Source organism: Ursus americanus, chromosome 18 (assembly GCF_024610735.1).
Source record: "Ursus americanus isolate L20-20 chromosome 18, mUrsAme1.1.p, whole genome shotgun sequence".
NCBI lineage: Eukaryota > Metazoa > Chordata > Mammalia > Carnivora > Ursidae > Ursus > Ursus americanus.
The window spans coordinates 32,440,893-32,460,409 of NC_142144.1; the positions used below are offsets into that span (position 1 = coordinate 32,440,893).

Here is a 19,517-nt window from a genome sequence, read left to right on the forward strand (position 1 = left end):
GGGCCAGAGAACAGGCTGTATGTCAGTGATTCTCAGTCTGGCTGCACTTTGGAACCCCTGGGGCATCTTTTCAAACTCCTGATGCCCAGGACTCCCCCAGACCAATTAACCACCATCTCCAGGGGTGGGGTCAGGCATCTGCCTTTTTCGAGGCTCCCTAAGTAGTTTCAGGGGGCAGCCAAGTTTGGAACCTGCCTGACAGCATCCCCCTGAATCTTCACAACAACACTGTGGAGTAGATTTAAATCAAATAGGCCCGTTCAGGTCCCGCAGGGTCTTCTAGGCTGAGGTAAGGACTTTGTACGTCTTTCCCCTAGGTGCAGCCACGAAGCCACTGGAGGCCTTAGCAGGGCCTAAGATGGCCCGGCTCGGGTTCTGGGAGTGTCACTCTGGCTGTGTGTGGAGAACGGACTACAGCGGGAAGGAAGGACATGGGGACTGTGAGGCTTTGCTAGGTGAGGTGCCTCCCGGGTGGGAGGATGGTAGCTTGTGACCCTAGAGCCTGGCTTCACCAGCCCTCCCTGGGCCAGCGGCTTCGATGGCTTGTTCCTCACCCACCCCTTTGGGCTCTGGTGACACAAATGGTCACGGCTCGGTACATTCTCCCGCTTCTGCCAACACTGTCCCCTCTACTGGTGATTCTCTCTCCATCTGCCATGGGCGCTGCTGAAATGCCCCCAATAGGGCCGCTAGACTTAGCAAATAATACAGGACACTCAGTTAAATTGGAATTTCAGATAAGCAACAAATAATATTTGAGTATAAGTGTGTCCCATTCAGTATTTGGGATCTACTTATATCAAAACTTATTCCTTGTTTATCTGAAATTCAAATCTAACTGAGCATCCTGTATTTGACTCAACCACTCTACCTTCCCACCCTTCAAGACTTGGACTAGCACTTCCTCCCTCGTCTTCTCTAGTTTCCCCACGGACCCGCTGTCCTTATCCCAGCACAGTCCACACAGTGTTAGGTCAACTCGGTGCATGTGTGCTTCCTCTACTGGACTTTGGGCTTCCAGAGGTTGGGGAAGAATATTCTCTCTCTTCCTCCTCTCCTTCAGAATACAGTATTTGGTGAATATTTGCTGATGGATTTTGTGTTAATTTCCCTGGCCATCTCATTAGACATGCTTTCTAGTGAGACAGACAATACGAGAGCCCTTGGTGAAGAGTCAGGAGACCTAAGTTCCAGTGCTGAATATAACCCCTGATTCCGTGTGACCGGGGGCAGGTCCCCAGCCCTCCCCGGGCTTCAGCCTCCTCCGTGCAAGGAGGGGTAAGGAAAGGCCATTGGTTCTCTAGCCCAGCTGCACGTACAAATCACCCGCAGCTTCAAGACAATATTGGTGCTCCTCCTGGACCAGCTGATCTGAATCTCCGCAGATATATTTTTAATCTCCTTGCATGATTTTGATGCTCAGTGGGGGCTGAGAACCGCAGGATGAGACGATCTCAAAGCCCTTCTGTTTCTCACATTCTAAGAATCCTCTCTGCTAAAATTAGACTCTCCTGCTCATCACTGAGGAGCATTGATAGGGAGAGACATCTGCATTTTTTAGAGCTCTCTGGGCTTTAATTTAGGCTGCTTCTACGTGGGCAGTGGGGGGCCAAGGCCTGAGTCAGCAGCGGGGGGTTCGGCTCACTGGGAGCCACCTTCTGGAGCTGACTCTTCTGGCTCCCACAGGCCGGTGTGTGTGTGGGGGGTGGTTCGAGGTGGTTCTGGGCTGCTGTTGGGACCACAGTTTGGAAAAACAGTTTGGAAAGATTGCTAAGAATCAGAGGAAAGATGTAATCTCCTATGGCCGGCTGGTCCTCCTGAGAGGTACAGAGAGGGGCGAGATGGAAAATGCATTCTGTGCTCCATGCCAGCTTCCTGTAATGGTCCAGAAAGGGGGGCAGGGAGGTCACAAGGAAGTGCCTGGGGACAGAGGAGAGAGATCTGGGCTCCATGCTGGGCTTTGGCACCAATTTGCTGGGCAACCTTGTCCGGGACACTTCCACTTTTTTGGGCCTCAGTCTTCTCACCTATAAAGGGGAGTATGTTTGAATGCCAATCTCTTACCCTCACATAGCACCGAAGAGTCACACAACATCTTATCTTTTTTTAAAAAGTATGTTCAGTTAGCCAGCATATAGTACATCATTAGTTTTTGATGGAGCGTTCAATGATTCATTAGTTGCGTAGGACATCTCATCCTTTTATCCTGTTTGATTTTTACAACAAGCATCCAGAACAGGTGCTCCGGTGTTCCAGCAGGCTCAAGAGGGAAATGGTTTGTAAAACCTGCTCAGTGAGGACCCTCCTGGCTTCAAAGTGAGTAGTCCCATCCACTCCTCCGCAAACTAGGTCATTAGTAGTTCCGAAGTTCTAAAATGTCCCCTCCATGTCAGAATTCTAAGAACAGACAACACGCCTATTCTAGGAGGCAATATACATGTCAATAGCAGTCCTCAGAGGAAATGAAATTATTTGCAGTTCAGAGGAAGTTAGGGTTCAAGGAAGGACGGAAGGAAAGGGAAGGGAGGAGGGAGGGAGGAGGGAAAGAGGAGGGAGGGAGGGAAGGGCCCAAGGAAGGGAGGGGCAGAGGAGAGGGGAAGGCCTTGCGGTGGGAGGGGGCACCAAGCAAAATCTCCATTGCTGAGCGGAATGCTTGGGGGCTCTGATCCCTCGGCCCACCTTAGGCACCAAATCATGACTCTCCCCTTGCTTGGTTTTGCACTCACGTCACCGGAAGTGAACGATGGAGGAAAATAGCACATCAACATCTCCCGCTGCTTCATTCTTTGTAGATATTGGCGAGGCTGAATTTAGCACTGGGGAACATGATTTTTTTTTGAAAAGACCAGATCTTCCTCAAAACTCAAAAAGGACTATTTTTGAACTCTGAAAAAGAACATCGAGTTCTCTTTCCTCTTCTGCCTTGGCAGGCTTCACTCAGTTTGTAATTCCACTTAGGATGCAAGATCGCAGCACACATCCCGGGCCTCTCCAGCTGCCAATGGCTTGGCCGCTCTGGGCAGACAGCAGGAAGGTGTTTTCCTGCATCACAGAAACAGGTGGGAGAAGCCAGCTTCGGCCCAGGACTGCGGTGCGGTCAAACCGCTGCTAGAACAGCCACGCCCTGACCCCGGCAGAATATGAGGAAAACCAGTGCCTAAGGATGTGACAGGACCCCAGAAGCTGGGGATGGGGGGGCCAAGACTGTCTCTGAGAGTCATAAGAGCTGGGGGTGCCAACTGCCCGTGGGGGTGGCCTGGGGACTAGCCCTTCTAAAGGAAGACTCTCTTCCCCCCAATTCCCTTTTGGGTCCTGCTCCCGCTGAAGGGTCCCTAAAGGTGAGCCAGGATCACATCTCTGACTAGGGAGGGGAGGCACTGAGAAGGCCAAGCGCTTGCAGTGGACGCCCAGCGGCCTCTGCGTTACCACCCAAGGCTGCAAGCCAAGAACTCAGCACTGTCAGGGCCTGTGCATTCTGCTCCTTACCCTGAGGTCACACTTCTCACGTTGAAATTTATACGCTCTGGTCTGCCTTCCTCCTCACACCCCGGGTCCCCCAAGGCAGAGCCTAGATCTGACGCAACGGGCACACAGTAGCTTGACGATGCACGCGACTCCACATGTGAATGAGCGCGTGCACGAATGGTGCACAGACCAGAGAACAAATGAGCAAACAGGAGTCCAACGCTTTGTCTTCCCTGGGCCACACGGGAGTCTGCTGGCCACACATCTGCTGGGTGTCGCTCGACATCTTCCTATCGCTGACGAATGTCAAGCCTGCTGCATGAGTACTGAGCAAGCCACTCAGAGGGGCTCAGAGCCTCTCTCCTGCTGTGTCCCCCCCGGGACACGTCTCCCCCACTCCCCCCAGTTCACCCCTGCTCTTCTTCCTGGTGGTTTAGCTTCAGCCTCTGCCTTCATCTCCCCCCTGCCCCAGCACCTAACCAAGCCCCCTTCTGGCACCCTGTCCTTTCTCTGTGCGACACTCACTCTCATTTCTCACTTCTTATTGGCCCAAGTGTTTGCTGAATGTCAGCTCTGCAAGGGCAAGAGCCAGCTGTCTCCGTGTGCTTCTCTCACCGGGGCTCAACCAGAGCCGGGCACACAGGGCAAGACGCTGGATAAATGGCTGCTGAGTGTGTGAACGAGGGGACAAAAACTAAGTTACTGGGAAGCTCTGCCTGGGAGCCGTGTCCCGAAGACTAGAGATGGCCCGCAGACCCTCTGCCCTCCTCTCCTTACTGTTCTTTCTCTGCTGAGACATCCACACCCATGGCTCCAGCAACCCTAGCCTTGAGAAGGGATCTGAACCCCCAGCTTGCCACGCCAGACACTCACACAGGGTCCCACCTCTACCTCCTGTGATGTCTTTGAATAGTCCCCTGGCAAAGCAGCTCTCCCTGCAGCCCCCGCCCCCGCCCCCCTGCCCCCAGCTGTCTTCTGGCTCCTCAGGCCTGGCGTCCTTCTGACATCTTGGCCTCTCGGCCTCAGGTCCAGTGCTGGGCACAACTGCACCTCAGACACAGTCCCCAACTCCACCTGAGCCCTTGGTCTTACCTGGGCCTGCCTCCTACATCCCCCCACCCTCCGAACACCACCACCTTTCTGCCTAAACCTTCGCTTTCATCCGGCCTCTCCCAACGCTCCCCTCGGCCCCACTGACCCTAAGGGGTCAATGCCTTCCTGTGACATACAGAGGCTTTCCTAATGTGGCCCCACCCTCCCCCCAGCTGGCTCCATGGGGCTTGGCGGTGCGCCCTGTCTTGCCCACACTCTGTGTCCACCTCCCCTCAGAAGAGGGCTTCACTTGGGTTGGGGTGGCCAGCGCTCTAGGTGGAGCAGTGTGCCCTCGAGGGAGCTGCCTGGGTTCAGGCCCCATGGGCAAGGCGTTTAATGTCACCATGCCTCCTTCCTCCATCCGTCAAACAGGCACAACAGTAAAACTTACTTCTTAGGATTGCTGCGGTCAAGAAATGCAGCAAGGTACTAGAAGTGACTCCCACAGCACTGGCCGTACCGTGGCGGTCAACAAATATTCCATCCCTCCTTCCCCAGAGCCCCTGCCACCTTTCAAAGGGCTGACACACAGCGACAGGCACCCAAGGTTAGCCGGCTGACACGGGTGTTGGCTTACAGCTGCCCCTCTCCTCTCCGGACAACGGAAGGGTATGGTGTCCTGAACAGATAATAATAATTAGCCACGCCAACAAAAATAAAGGGAAATCGTTTCCAGAAATCAACACAGAAACTTAGCGCGATATTGCAGTTCTATTTTGGCATAGGAACTGGCGGTTCTGACAGTGGAGTCATTCGATAATCCCTCTGAGCTGCCTAATGAGGGCAGTGACATCACGGCCGGGGATCAGAGGAGAGGGGCCGCGATAAAAACAGCCCCAGGGTGAGTCAGTGTGGGGGTGCTGGGCCACGGTGTCACCCAGCCACCTCCCTGCTGCACGGGTTGGCGGGAAGTCAGGCGGACCCCCAACCACGGAGATGGTTTGCTGGAAATACGTGAGCATCATGAGGACTCGAATATGATTTTTGTGGCTTTTAGTAAGCCAAATCTTGAACCGCAAAGCAAACCAGTGAAGTTCCCGAGGTAGGCTTTCCGTTTCCATCTGGGAGAAATACTCATTGCTTCTGTACTCGGGGTGAAAACGAAAGCCTTTCTCTCTCTGCTCTGACTCCCCGTAAACCACTGTTCTTTCCTGAATGCTCTGGGAACGAGTGGTTTGACTCAGAATCTATACATCGGCTCTCCCCATCACGCACTCCCTGGGTCCCTGCAACCTGGCTTTGGCCCCCAGGCCCACCGGGATCATACGAGTCTTCTCACTGTCCCTCCCCTCATGGTTCCGCTACAGACGAGAGCCACCCCCTTCCCGCGTCCCAGCACAAATGCCACCAGGACTCATGCACAGCACCCACAAGAAGCCGGAGGCTGTGAGGAGGCAGAAGACAGCTGCAGCCCGCCGAGTCCCCTAGCCCTGTGGCCTCACTTGGCCTCTGGCCTCACGTAGCCCTGGGTCTCCCCGCCAGCCCTGAGCCCTCATTCTGCCTTCCCAGCTCTTGCATTAGGTTCTGTCTTGACTTGGTTTTGGTTCCCAGGCCATGTGTGGCTTCCTGGTCCCCATCGTGAGTAGCTTCACCCCATTTCCACTCCTCATCTCTTAAAGTCTTCTCCACTGGGCAGGGCATTTGCCGCCAGAGCCCCAGGCACCCACCTGAGGGTCATGCTTTCGGCCTGGAGCTTGACAATGCTAACGACACCACAGATCTCTCTGCATTCCTGAAGACTTGCAAGTCCAGCAGTCCCCTCCTGCGTGGCCCGCAGGCACCTCAAACTTCAAAGATCCCACAAAGAACTCAGTCCTTCCCCTAAAACTGCTCATTTCCCACTGTTACGGCCTGAAATGTGTCCCTCAAAAATTCACAAGTTGAAGTCTTTACTCCAGAACTTCAGAATTTGCAGCTGTATTTGGAGATAAGGTCTTAAAAGAGGTAAGTTTTAAGAAGACTGTTAAGGTGGGCTCTAATCCAACCCGCCGGGCGTCTTTATAAGAAGACATTAGGACACATAAGGGCGCACCAGGGACACCTGCACATAGGGACACAGTGAGCTGTGGTCATCTGCAAGTCAAGGAGAGAGGGCTCAGCAAAAACCAAACCTGCCAACATCTTGGACTTTTAGTCTTCAGAACCGTGAGAAAACAAGCTTCTGTTGTTTCAGCCGTCCAACCCGTGGTATTTTGTACGGCAGCCCGAGCAGACCAACACACCCATCTTCATTAACGGCACCACCATCCACTTAGTCCTGGAGCCAGAAATCTGGAACCTTCCTGACTCCTCCCCCAACCTCAGTGTCACAGGTGGACAGTCACAGCTGACTCTATCTTTTCTCTCCTGTTCCCGCTTGCCCCGAGTCTCTTCTTACCCTATCCGCACTCCTGTCCTGATCTGGGCTGGGTGGTTAGTAGCTCCCAAGTCCGCAGACTGAAAAGACCACCTCCCACGCTCCAGGCCAGGGAGCACGACCGCATTGGGTGTGCGGGGCGTGCGGCAGCCTGAGCCCAACCCTCGGCGGGGCTGGAACTCAGGGCACACAGGCAGGGACCAGATCGTAATAAGGAGACAGGGGTGGCAAAGGGTTCTGAATATCAGGCCACCGTCTGGAGCTTAAGGGCTGGTTGTGAAGGTTGTATGGACACAATTTTGAGATGGATAACGTTGTGCAAACATGAGATGAAGGGGCGAGCTCCTCAAAGCTTGGATCTCTGAGCCTTGCAAGGTTGTACAGTGAAATGGCTTTGCTCCAGCCCTTCATGAGCCTCTCAAACCTGAGCTGCCCACACCCTCTGCCTTCCCCCCCTCTGTTCTCTCTTCTCAGGTGGTTGGGCAGGGTTTGACGCAGTGGCTGGGAGAGGACCTATGCCGGCCCTCCCTGGGTTGCTCCCACATCTCTCTGGGATGGGCTCTCATGGCAACAACAGGTGGCTCTGTAGAGTGGTAGGATTGGGTGGTTTTATTTCTATTTTCCTCACTATGGTTTTCGATACTGGGTTTTTGTCTTAATATTCGTGGTCTCCTCTGGTCCTTTTTAGAAACAGCGAATGTGTTCATGCTGCAATAAACCATCCAAGACTCCCTGCAAAGGCAGGTCAAGCCCTTCTGGAAGACATGCGGAAGCTTCTGGAAAGCCTCTTACCGGCGATGTCACAGAGTTCCGCATCTGAGGCATTTGCCAGCGCTTCCTCCAGCTCTGGCTCCAGGGTCACACTTTCCAGCACGGGATCCATTGGCTTCTGCTTGGGGACCCAGACTTTCCCTGCAAAACATGAGGGCCCGTTACAGAGCACACAGCTACTCTGGGGCCGTCTCTGGTGACGGCCCCAGGTGGGCTGTCCCAGGACCCTGTGGGTTCCTCAGTGCTCAGACTCGCAGGCTTCAGGTTTCTCCCTCTGGCCACCCCATGCCAAACTTTCCCAAAGAACAAAAATCAAAGCTCTCCAAGAGAACACCTCTCACATTTGAAAAGAAGGACTTTCAACCTTGGCCAAACTAGATTGCTAGCTATGAAAAACACGGGTTGTCAATCAGAACAACCTGCAGGTAGGCCAGAGCCACAAAAGAAAAATGTTACCGAATGTCAGGCTCTGGAATACCCTCACCGAGGCTCTGGATATGAGAGAAAAATTTAGAAACATTTCTAAATAAAATAAACAAAATACTCTCAGATTATTAAAAGAATAGGGAGCAAAAATGTATCCTTGCCTCCTGGGACATTATATTTTTAAAGTGTCAGACTCATGACTGGACAAGGGAGCAAAGAGGCACAAAAGGACGGTCACTGCATGGGCCACCAATAGGCGGTTGTTGAAAAAAATCACAGGATATCTATACAATGGGGTTCCTGCCATTATTATAAAGGATGATGGAGATGTCTGCTTCTGAAGCAGGATATGCCCAAGACCTAATGTGAGAAAAAGCAAGTCTATAAAAGAGCATGAACATTTTAATTCCATGTATGAAAATTTCATTCATTCATTCATTCATTCGTGCACTAGGTATCTACTGAGTGCTTGCTAAGTGCCAGCACCTTTCTAGGGGCCAGGGGGGCAGCACTGAACAATTTATGACTTAGTGAAGGGAGACAGACAGTAAACAATCACGCAAAGGTATCACGTGGTATGAGGCATCGCGGAGGAAAATAAAGCAGAGCGAAAGACTAGGAGGTGCCAGGCTGCAGTCCGGTCGAGGCGAGCACTGCTTTTTTTGGGTAGGGTGGTCAAGGAAGGTCTCACTGAGATGATGGCCTATGAGCTGGGACCTGACAGAGGGAGAACACATGCCCCGAAGATCAGCTATGAGACAAAGATGCCTGCCTTCACCGTGGCTGTTCAATGTTGCACTGAAAGTTCCCGTCAGAACACATGGACAAGAAAAAAAAAAAAGGTATCCGACTGGAAAGGAAGAAGTAACATAATCTGTTTGTAGCTGATGTGATCTAATATGCAGAAAACCCTGAAGAGTCAACAAAATGGGACGCCTGGGGGGCTCAGTCGGTTAAGTGGCTGCCCTTGGCTCAGGTCATGATCCCAGGGTCCTGGCATCGAGTCCTCTATCAGGTTCCTTGCTCAGCAGGGAGCCTGCTTCTCCCTCTGCCTGCTGCTCGCCTTGCTTGTGCTCTCTCTCTCTCTCTCCGATAAATAAATAAATAAAATCTTAAAAAAAAAAAAAGATTCAACAAAATGCCGTTAGGACCGAGAAGCACTGTTCGGAGTAAGTTACAGAGTACGAGATCAATGTGCACAAATTGGGGTGTTTCTGCACAGTGATGAGTGATCTGAAGGGAAAATTAGCACAATAATTGCACCTGCAATAGCATTCAGAAGAAGAAAATGCTAGGGGCGCCTGGGTGGCACAGCGGTTAAGTGTCTGCCTTCGGCTCAGGGCGTGATCCCAGCATTCTGGGATCGAGCCCCACATCAGGCTCCTCTGCTGGGAGCCTGCTTCTTCCTCTCCCACTCCCCCTGCTTGTGTTCTCTCTCTCGCTGGCTGTCTCTCTCTGTGTCAAATAAATAAATAAAAAATCTTAAAAAAAAAAAGAAGAAGAAAATGCTTAGGGATGAATTTAACTGAGGAGCAGAAGGACTAGGAAACATCGCCAAAAGAAATTAAAGAAAACCTAAATGAACAGAAAAATAATCCCAAGTTTATGGACTGGAAGACAATATTAAGATGGCAATACTGCCCAAAGCAATCTCCAGATTCAAGGCAACTCTTATCAAAATTCCAATGGCTTTTTTTTTTTTTTGGCAAAAACAGAAAAGCCATTTCTCAAATTAATAAAGAATCACAACAGGTCCCAAAAAGGCAAAACCATCTTGAAGGGAACAAACTTGGAGGGCTCAGACTTCCTGATGTCAAAATTTACTATAAATTTAAACAGTGTGGCACGGACAAGGATGGACATATTGACAATGGGAAAGGATTGAGCATCCAGAAATAAACCCATAATGGAAAACTGATTTTTGACAAGGGTGCCAAGACCATTCAATGAGGGAAAGACTAGTTTCTTCAAGAAGTGGTGCTGGGGGGGGGGTGCCTGGGTGGCTCAGTCAATTGAGCATCTGACTCTTGGTTTCTGCTCAGGTCGTGATCTCAGCATCCTGAGATTGAGCCCCGTGTCAGGCTCCACACTCAGCGTGGAGTCTGCTTGAGATTCTCACATCCTCTCCTTCTGCCCCTCCCTACCACACTCTTTCACTTACTCTCTCTCTCTAAAACAATTAAATACATCTTAAAAAAAAAAGTGCTGGGACTGGACATCCATATGTAAAGGATGAAACTGCACCCCTATCTCACACCATAGACCAAAAAATGAACTGAAAATTGATCAATGACTTACATATAATAGTTAAAACCATAAAACTCTTAAAAGAAAACCTACACATAAATCTTCATGACTTTAGATTTGGTAACATATTCTTAGTTATGACAACAAAAGAAAAAAAATAGACCAATTGGATTTTATCCAAATTTAACACCCTTGCTCCTCAAAGGACATTATCAAGAAAGTGAAAAGACAACATACTGAAATCACATATCTGATTGGGTCCAGTATCCAGAATATATACAAAAATTTCACAACTCAATAACAAAAAGTAAAACAACCCAATTAACAACGGACAAAGAGCTTAAAGATATTTCTGTGGAGAGGATATACATATGGCCAATAAGCACCTGCAAAGATGCTCACTATCCTTGGTCATTAGGGAAATGCGGGTCAAGACCACGATGAGATGCCACTTCACACCCATGAGGACGGCTACGATAAAAATGGAAATGGAGAATAACAAATGTTGGCAAGGATCTGGAGAAACCGTGGCTCTGTAAAATGGTGCAAACACGGAATTACCATGTGATCCAGTAATTCCACTCCTGGGTATAAACCCCGAAGACTTGAAAACAGGTACTCAAACAAATACCTGTACAGGAGTGTTCATAGTAACACTAGTCACAAGAGCCAAAAAGTGGAAACAAACCAAAATGTTCCTCAGCAGATGAGTGGGTAAACAAATTCCGTAATATTGTTCAGTCATACAAGGGAAGGAGTGGGTCTCAAGAACAATATGCTAAGTGGAAGAAGCCAGATACACAAAGTCACATAGAATATGATTTAATTCATAGGAAATAGAATGAGTAAAGCCATAGAAACAGACTGGTGGTTGCCAGGGGCTGGGGCAGCAGGGACTGGGGAGTAACTGCTTATGGGGCAGAGGGTTTTATTTTGGAGTGAGGAAAATGTTTTGAATCTATATACAGGTGGGGGGTGCACAGCACTGCGGATGCACTAAATGCCACTGAATTGTTCACTTTACAATGGTTAATTTTATGTTATGTGAATTTTACCGTTTACCTCAATTAAAACAAAACAAAAACCCTGTTCACTTTGGCTATTGATTGAGAATCACCTGAAGGGGGGTGAGGATGGGAGCTCAGAGCTGGTGAAACTGGAAAAGGGCAAAACATGCAAAGAAAACAAAATGGTTAAAAAGAAAATCTGCTGTAAAAATGACTGATGCAATGAGTAGGTTGGCCCTTCAATAAATGTGTCAGACCTGTGGTTTCTTACACCCCTGTGGCAGGTGCCTCCAGCAGGGGCAGTGGCTCAAAGACACAAGAGGGGCTTTGGATTTCTATCCTTCCTTCATCTTACCGGTTGGAATGTGGATGTGATGACAGGAGCTTCAGCAGCCAGATGGACCATGAGGACAAGGACATATTGCAGGGGTGGCACAATGAAAAACTGGAAAACGTATTGATTGCTAATGTCACGGAGGATGCCCTACCAGCCCAGAATGCCTAACCTTGCAGCTAAGTGAAGGAAAGTTAAACTTTTATCTTGATTAAATCTCTCTTATTTTCCTTTTTCCCTCAGCACGTCCAGTCAAATCTAATTCTGCATGGAGAATTCAATATAATTCTGCATTAAAAATATTCTTCATGAAGCTTTATTCTGATGCCCCCACTTGAGTGAGAGTGAGTGAAAGTCCAGATTCCTCAGGACTTTGTGCCAGTTCATGGTTCCACCGCATTCTGTTTGGTCTTATGGAGACTGGGGTGCTCTTTCCCCTCAACTTTGGCTAGTTTTAGGCCCAGCACTGGGTAAATAAACGCTCAGTGAGGACTGGACACCATGGCCCTGAGTCTGCCTGTTCAAGCCGGAAGGTGTCCTTCCCCAGCTCTCTGATGAGACCCCCCCCCCCCATTCAAACTGTACGGACTCCAACAATCATCACGTGAATACTTCATGATGAGGAGGCTGGTGGCGGTGGTGATGGTAAGTCTCCTAGGCGTGTCACTGTATGGAAACAATAAATTCTAGCTACCCTCCTTGGGTCAGCGTGGTTTTTCATGAAGGCCGCCAGGCTCCGGGAGCCTGGAGCACTGTTCCTGGCTCCACGCCAGGGCGGCATTCCACGGAGGGGCAGCAGGGTTGGTCTGTGTACCGCCCAGATTCCCTTCCCCAGCCCTCACCCCCGATCTCCAGCTTCTTCCCTCACAGGGCGGCGGGTACATGGGGCCACGGATGCCAGCAATGACTCACCCGCAGTCCACCCAGGTATGCTCCTGACTCTTGGTGTCCCCGTTTTTCAAATGTGCAGGTGGGACAATGGGAGGCCCCATTAAGGCCGCATGAAATCCAGAGATACTATGTTTATCTGCTGCACAGAAATCACTCCTTGTGCACAGGTGCCTTACTTAAAAACCTCTCGTGCCCGCATTCTCAGCCGGGCACACCTGGGCACACCTGGCCCTTATGGTCAAGGCCTCCTTCCCCTGCACCAGCCCCGCCAGGACGCCTCAGACCACACAATCCTCCTGACGTTCTGTAATCCAGATGCCCCTTGGGCTTCCTTGAACTTCCCAGTTTTCTGTAAAATCTGCCCTGAGCTCCGAGCCCAGGGTTTGTGATGGCTCAAACTCCCCCCCCCCCCCATGAGGCTACCTCTGTTGCTTTTTCATTTGATTATCACATGACAGGGATACAGAGATAAGCGCCACAGACCTGGACTCTGGGCTCACCATGTTTCTAATCTTGGGGGTGGGGAGAATGAAAGAGACTGCAAATAAACAATTACTCAATGAATTCATTGATTAGAATTAATGCTTTCATTCAACAAATGCTTACTGGGTGCCTACTACGTGCTAGTACGTATTAGGTGTAGATGAAATGATGAGCCAGACAGATCTGGTCCTTGTACTGGTAGGGCTTACACTGTAAGGAAGCAGCCCACGAGATTCACTTAATTTAACTTAATTTAACTCATTCACTCAACAACTCTCTGTGAGCCCTACTGTATACCAGGCCCTGTGCTGGGTGCTGGGGTGCTGCGTGAGCAGAACCGGCCTGAGTCCCTGCCCTCACAGGGCTTACAGCCAGTGGGCGACACGAGAGATACATAAGGAGAACATGATAAAGGGGAAATTGCTCTGAAGGACACATATGCAGGCCCCTGAGATGGAGAAGAGCCCAGGGGGAGCTGAAGGGACTGCGTGTCCTAAACAGAGTGGACGGGAAAGGCTCCTCTGAAAGAGGAGACAGTACAGTTGAGACCAAATGGATAATAATAGCTAGTACTTACCTAGCATTCGCTACGGGCCAGGCGCCCAGCTAAGTGCCTGTTATATATCTTAACTCAATCCTCATAACAACCTCATGAGGCTGGTAATATTATCTTCCTCAGCCCCATTTCACAGAGGAGGAAACGGAGGCACAGCAGACTGAAAAATGTACTCAAGCTCACACAGCTAGTAAGTGGTAATGACAGGACAGCAGCCAGGGTACATCTAAATCCAGGCTGTGTTTCTAACCATGAAGCCTCTTATAGGGGAGGAAGAGCCAGCCATGAAGACAGCATAGAGCCAGACAGCAGGAACAGTGGTCCAGGCAGAGGGAATATGTGCAAAGGTCCTGAGGTAGAAAAGAGCTTGGACTGTGTGAAGAACAGAAGGAGGCCTGTGGGGCAGCAGTGGGGTGAGTGAGGGCAAACACAATCCACGAGGACGGCAGAACAGTTTGGAGTGCAAGGGCGAGTCCTGGAAGGGTTGAACAGCCAGGGAGTGCCTCTCTGTTCTCTAGTCTTCTAGATGGCTTGCCTTAGGCTGGGACAGAGAGTCTTAGAAGGACAGATGAAGGAGGGGATGTAGCTGCCAGAGGAAGGAACACGGGGAAAGAGCACGGACAGTGAGGGCAGAGGTCGGTGATCTTGTTCCCGGTTTGTGCAGGACGGACCCTGTGCAGGCCTTATGTCCTGATGTCATGGTTAATAGTTTCTGCTTTCGTTTTCAAAGGCGTCTACGTTTGTATGAAAAATAATCAGGACACCCTGGCTAAAGGGGATTAGAGGAAAGTTTTGATGGTCTGGGAACGTATCATGCTTTCCTTAGTTTACCCAAAACTTCGCTATTATCTACGTCACGCATTGAGGCCTTTGGTGTTGGGTTTGTGAATTTGAGCCAGGCAGGCACGAGGGTAAGGAGGCCCAGTCACATACGGCTCAGCACAGGGCCTGGCCTACAGGTGGCACTCGACGATACATGGGGAGTGACGTATTCATAAGAGCAACATATGCAGTACCTCGCTTTTCCCCTGTGTAGGGGACCAGATCTTCTCGGTCTTTAAACTCCTTTGCTTGCTTTTCCAAGTGATCCAAGAGCTCTTCCCTTTTAAAGGGGCCCGTGGGCGCCTTGGTGGTCTGATCCTTCTGCCTCAGGCCTGCAGGTAGCAGTGCGTTCTACAGTGGAGGTTGTGGGGCCGGTGACACAGAGAGAGGGAGAGAGAGAGAGAACAAGAGAAAGAGAAAGAGAGTGGTCAGCTGCTGCAGACTTGCGTTTCTCCCGACATTCATCTTTGACCGATGGGACTTCAGAGCCCATCAAATCAATCTAGGTCGCTCATTTACACGTGAGGAATCTGACACCCGGGAGGGGCAGGGACTTGTCCAAGGTCACCCAGCAGATGAGGGGTACAGCTAGGCTAGGACTCAGACTCTTCTAGAGTCTCTAAGCCCTCAATGCTTCTGAAGGCAAGGGGTGAGGAGGCAGCTAACACAGGGCTTGGCATACAGGGGAACCCCCAGAGCACCTGTGAGCATGAATACGATTCACTTGGCATTTGGATGCAGGACGGTAATTATAGCTATTGCACATACGGTGGCTGGGGCGAGAAGCAACCCAAGGGCCTTGAGTTAGGGCCCTGAGTGCAGAATCAGGCAAGAAGTGACAGACCCAATAACCAAGCGGGAAAGGCTCAGCAGAGCTGTGGGGTGGGTAAGGCGTGCTTTCAGGCTGCAGCCCTGGACAGCCGTCCCAGCGGCTTTCCACCCTCCTGCCAGGCCATGCGCGTGCCACTCTGGCTGTTAAATATTTTGAGCGTCGCCCTTGGAGATGGGTGTCTCAAGAAAGATAGCATCAGCCAATCATCGTGTTCCTTCTTCAAACATGGTTAGGCTTCTAGGTGTGGGCTTGCTACTAAAGCAGACTAGAATCAGGGTAGATTTGAGTCATATAGAGTTCCCTTACCTCAGCCCCGCCCCCGTGCCTTAGAGATTCAAAGAAGTTTATGGTTGCAAAGATGTTTAGAGATTGTCTAGTGCACACACCTTCCCTTCCAGAGGAAACTGAGGCCCAGAACAAGGAAAGATTTGCCCAAGGAGTTTCAGGGACAGATCTAGAACAAAAACCAGGGTCCTTCTTCAGATGCGGGGGAGGAGGGCAGTCTTCACTTACAATCATTGCTCTCTCCCCACCGCCTTTCACGCAGGGATGTAGTGGAGGATACCCAGAAGGCAGAGGGGAGCAGAATCTCACCCCACTTCTTGCCACACCCCCAAACCGGCTCACCTAGAGAGCCTTCCCACCTCCAGTCTCTGTACCATCAAAATGCCTAGCTTCGGCCACCCCCACACAGTCTGGATCCTTTGGAAAGCCTCCTGTGAGAGGGGATGGTATCACATATACGAAGATAGCTGTGGGCCTGGCCACTGAGAGCGAAAGCTGAGGAGGATAATACCGCTGCTTAGCCGCAGTATGATTTTTCACAAGATATTTTACCGCCGTTTACCACAGCAGCGCTGCTCCCCTCGGAGCCCTGGGTGCAAATGGCCCCGGGCCCTGAGTCAGCAAAGACGTTTGAGAGTTGGGTCATGTTACGAGACGACGGCCAGTAGGTAGAAAATCAAGCCATGGCTGATTTGGGGGTGAGCATCAGGAATGTAAGTGATGCCACAGACACCCCAGTTTCCCTGAAGCAGCGGTCCTCAGGTGTTGTCCACCATGACACGTGGGATGGGTGAGGCCCACAGGTGAGACACGCTTCCATGGGCCTGTCCCGGGCAAGATGGGGTTTGCTGTGGCCAGCTGCGTGTCCACCCCTTCTTTCTCGTGGTGGGGCACTCCCGGTGACTCAAGTGAGAGAGAGAACCACCTAACTGTCCTGCAAACCTCCACCTGTGATTACCCATTGGGAGCAAACCAGATTCTCTGTGACACGCCTGCACCTCACAGCTGACCGCCCCCGACAGGCTTACGCCCTGGCCTGATGGAGTGAGGACTCCAGGCACGTGATCTTGGGCAGGTCGCCTCATCTCACCGGGCCTCAGTCTCTATGGCTATAAAATGTGAATAATCATGGTTGCTCTCTCGGGCTTGTTGAGAAAGTTAAATTAGATAATGCAGGAAGGGTGCTTTGCCCACTGCCAAGCACCCCCAAATTACTACTTATGATCAGATCAAATACATTTTAACAGGAGGTGGGTTACCCAAATATGAATGTTGAGATGGAGATGTATTATCCAAATAGATCTCAAAATTAAAAAAATGAATAAGTACAAATATAAAATGAAGGAAGCACTGAAAGCAAGTGTTTTCCCAATGATCCCCACAAAGGAAGACCTGACAGATTTTTGTCACTGTAAAGGGTTTTGATGGCAGTTAGGTGCTGGGGCACGTGCTGGTCCCTAAAGGCTCTGTGATGGGAGAAACCGACAAGGCTATAGCTGAGGGGAAAAGGGTTTGCAAACTTGAATCTCTTTTGGGATATATCTGATAGAGGCCACTGATTTAGGTAAAGTAGGGATTCTGAACCTTGGCACAATTAACATTTAGGGCTGGATGATTCCTTGTCATAGGGGCTGTTCTAGGTATTGTCAGCTGTTTACCAGCACCTGTGTCCTCTACCTAATGGATGCCAATAGCACCTCACCTCCACGTTGTGACAACCAAAAATGTCTCCAAACATTGCCAGATATCCCCTGGGGGGCAAAATCACCCCTGAGAACCACTATTAAATCGAAGCTCATAGCATTACAATAGGGGAATAAAGATGTTTTTAATGTACTTGAAAAATATTACTTATACATCAGGTTAAAGTATGGTTTCATTTATTTAAATCTTTACTGAAAGCTGTTGATTTTTTAAGAAAAAAACTATCAAAGGCCCTTTCTAGCTTAGCTTATTGGGTTTTTTAAGTAGGTAATGAGAATATCAGCCTCTTTAAGAGTTGAAGTTTTTTTTTCCCATTATATGGTATATTTAATAAAACATGATACTCAATTAAAACCAAAGACAGTTGCATATTTCTTGAACTCCTGGTTGTTTATCTTTTTAACTTGTTTTCAAAAATGGCACGTGACCTCACATGACATATAAAAATTAACTCCACGTGGATCAAAGATCTAAATATAAGAGCTAAGACTATAAAACTTTTAGAAGAAAACAGGCATAAATCTCTAGCCCCTAGATTAGGCAACGGTTTCTTGGATATGCTTCTAAAACAATAAGCAACAAAAGAAAAAATGGATATAGTGACTTCATCAAAATAAAAAATGTTTATGCTTCAAAGGAGACTAGCAAGAACGTGAAATCCACCATTTGAGAGAAATTTTTTTGCAGATAATCTGTCTGATAAGGGTCTAGTATCCAGGATATGTAAAGATCTCTTACAACTCAAAACATATGACAAGGAACCCAATTTAAAAATGTGCAAATGATCTGAATAGACGTTTCTCCAAGGAAGACATAAAAATGGCCAATACACCTATGAAAAGATGCTCAACATCATTAGCCATCAGCGAAATGCAAATCAAACCCAGAATGAGACACTACTTCACCCCCACCAGGGTGACTGTAAGAAAAAAGACAGATCATCACAAGTGTTGGTGAGAATAGTAGCAGGTTAGCATTATTAGAATAGCCAAAAACTTGAAACAAAGTTTCAACACGTCCATCAAATGAGGAATGCAGAAACAGAATATGGTACAGCCATACAACAGAGCACTACTTGGTGATAAAAAGAAACGCAGCAGTGATACACGCTGCAACACAGGTGAAACCTTAACACGTCGTGCTACATGGAAGAAGCCAGACGAAGGACTACAGTATCGGAATCCTTTTATGGAAGTGTCCCGTCTATAGAGACAGAAAGTAGATGAGTGGTTGCCCCGAGCTGGGAGGCTGAAGAGAAATAGGGGTTTCTCTATGAGGTGATGAAAATGTTCTAAAGTTGATTGTGGTGATGGTTGTACAACTCAGTGAATGTACTAAAAAAAAACACTGCGTAGTATACTTTAAGTGGGTGAATTTCATGGTATGTGAATTATATCTCAAAGAAAGCTATTATTTAAAGATGGCATATGTTGGGGGTGCCCGGGTGGCTCAGTCAGTTAAGCATCTGCCTTCAGCTCAGGTCATGATCTCAGGGTCCTGGGATTGAACACTGTGTCAGGCTCCCTGCTCAGTGGGGAGCCTGCCTCTCCCTCTGCCCCTCCCCCCTGCTTGTGCTCTCTCTCCCTCTCTCTCAAATAAATGAAATCTTGAAAAAAAAAAGGCATATGTTATCTAGGGGAAAGTTAAAAATGGCTAACGCTGTAGCTAAATGCTCAGGGACCGCCAGGAACAGAAGGCTCTTCGCGTGCCCGTGGCTGGTAGTGATGCTGAGACTGGCCAGGCCGGAGCTGGCCAAATTTGCAGTGGTGTCTGTTGGATGATATGATGAGCCTCACTATGTAAATTAGCCACGGAGAAGTTAAATGGGTGAGAAAATACTGCCTTGGATCTTTCACAACTCTTAGAACCTAAGACTGAGTCTCAGATGCGGCCAGCTAATCGGTGAGGAAAAGCGCTCGCACAACCGTTCTGTCGGCGCTCTGACCAGGAGAGCATTTGGTGAGCACATACGTGTGCAGATGTCTCTTTCATTCCCGGAGTCCTTGTTCATCCAACAAACACCCCACGCGTCCAGGCCGTGGGCTAACAGGCAGGGCCAGGACCCCACAGAGATCTCTAGTTTGCAGCAACCGGAGAGAGGAGAGGTCGAGGGGGGAGCAGAATGAAATGAGAGCAGAGTGTCCATTACTGCCTGTATGGAAAACGCTGCATTGTTTTTGCTTTTCGAGTTAATCAGGATCCTAAATGGGGGTCTGCTTCACCGACTAGCAAACAGCAGTCTATTA

At 49.5% G+C, this 19,517-nt stretch overlaps 1 protein-coding gene across 4 annotated transcripts in view; it reads right to left on the bottom strand.

The window, feature by feature from the left end:
- The window catches only part of TMOD1 (tropomodulin 1), an 84,249-nt gene that overhangs the window by 28,427 nt on the left and 36,305 nt on the right, over positions 1–19,517 (bottom strand). For 3 of the 4 annotated variants that reach the window (XM_087869537.1, XM_045780520.2, XM_045780519.2), the window contains exons 3-4: positions 14,645–14,801; positions 7,706–7,825 (exon numbers count right to left, since the gene is read on the bottom strand). In XM_087869537.1, coding sequence (XP_087725663.1) covers positions 7,706–7,825; positions 14,645–14,801 — 277 coding nt within the window. The remainder of the gene's footprint in view (positions 1–7,705; positions 7,826–14,644; positions 14,802–19,517) is intronic. The other variant, XM_045780521.2, reaches the window with a different exon arrangement.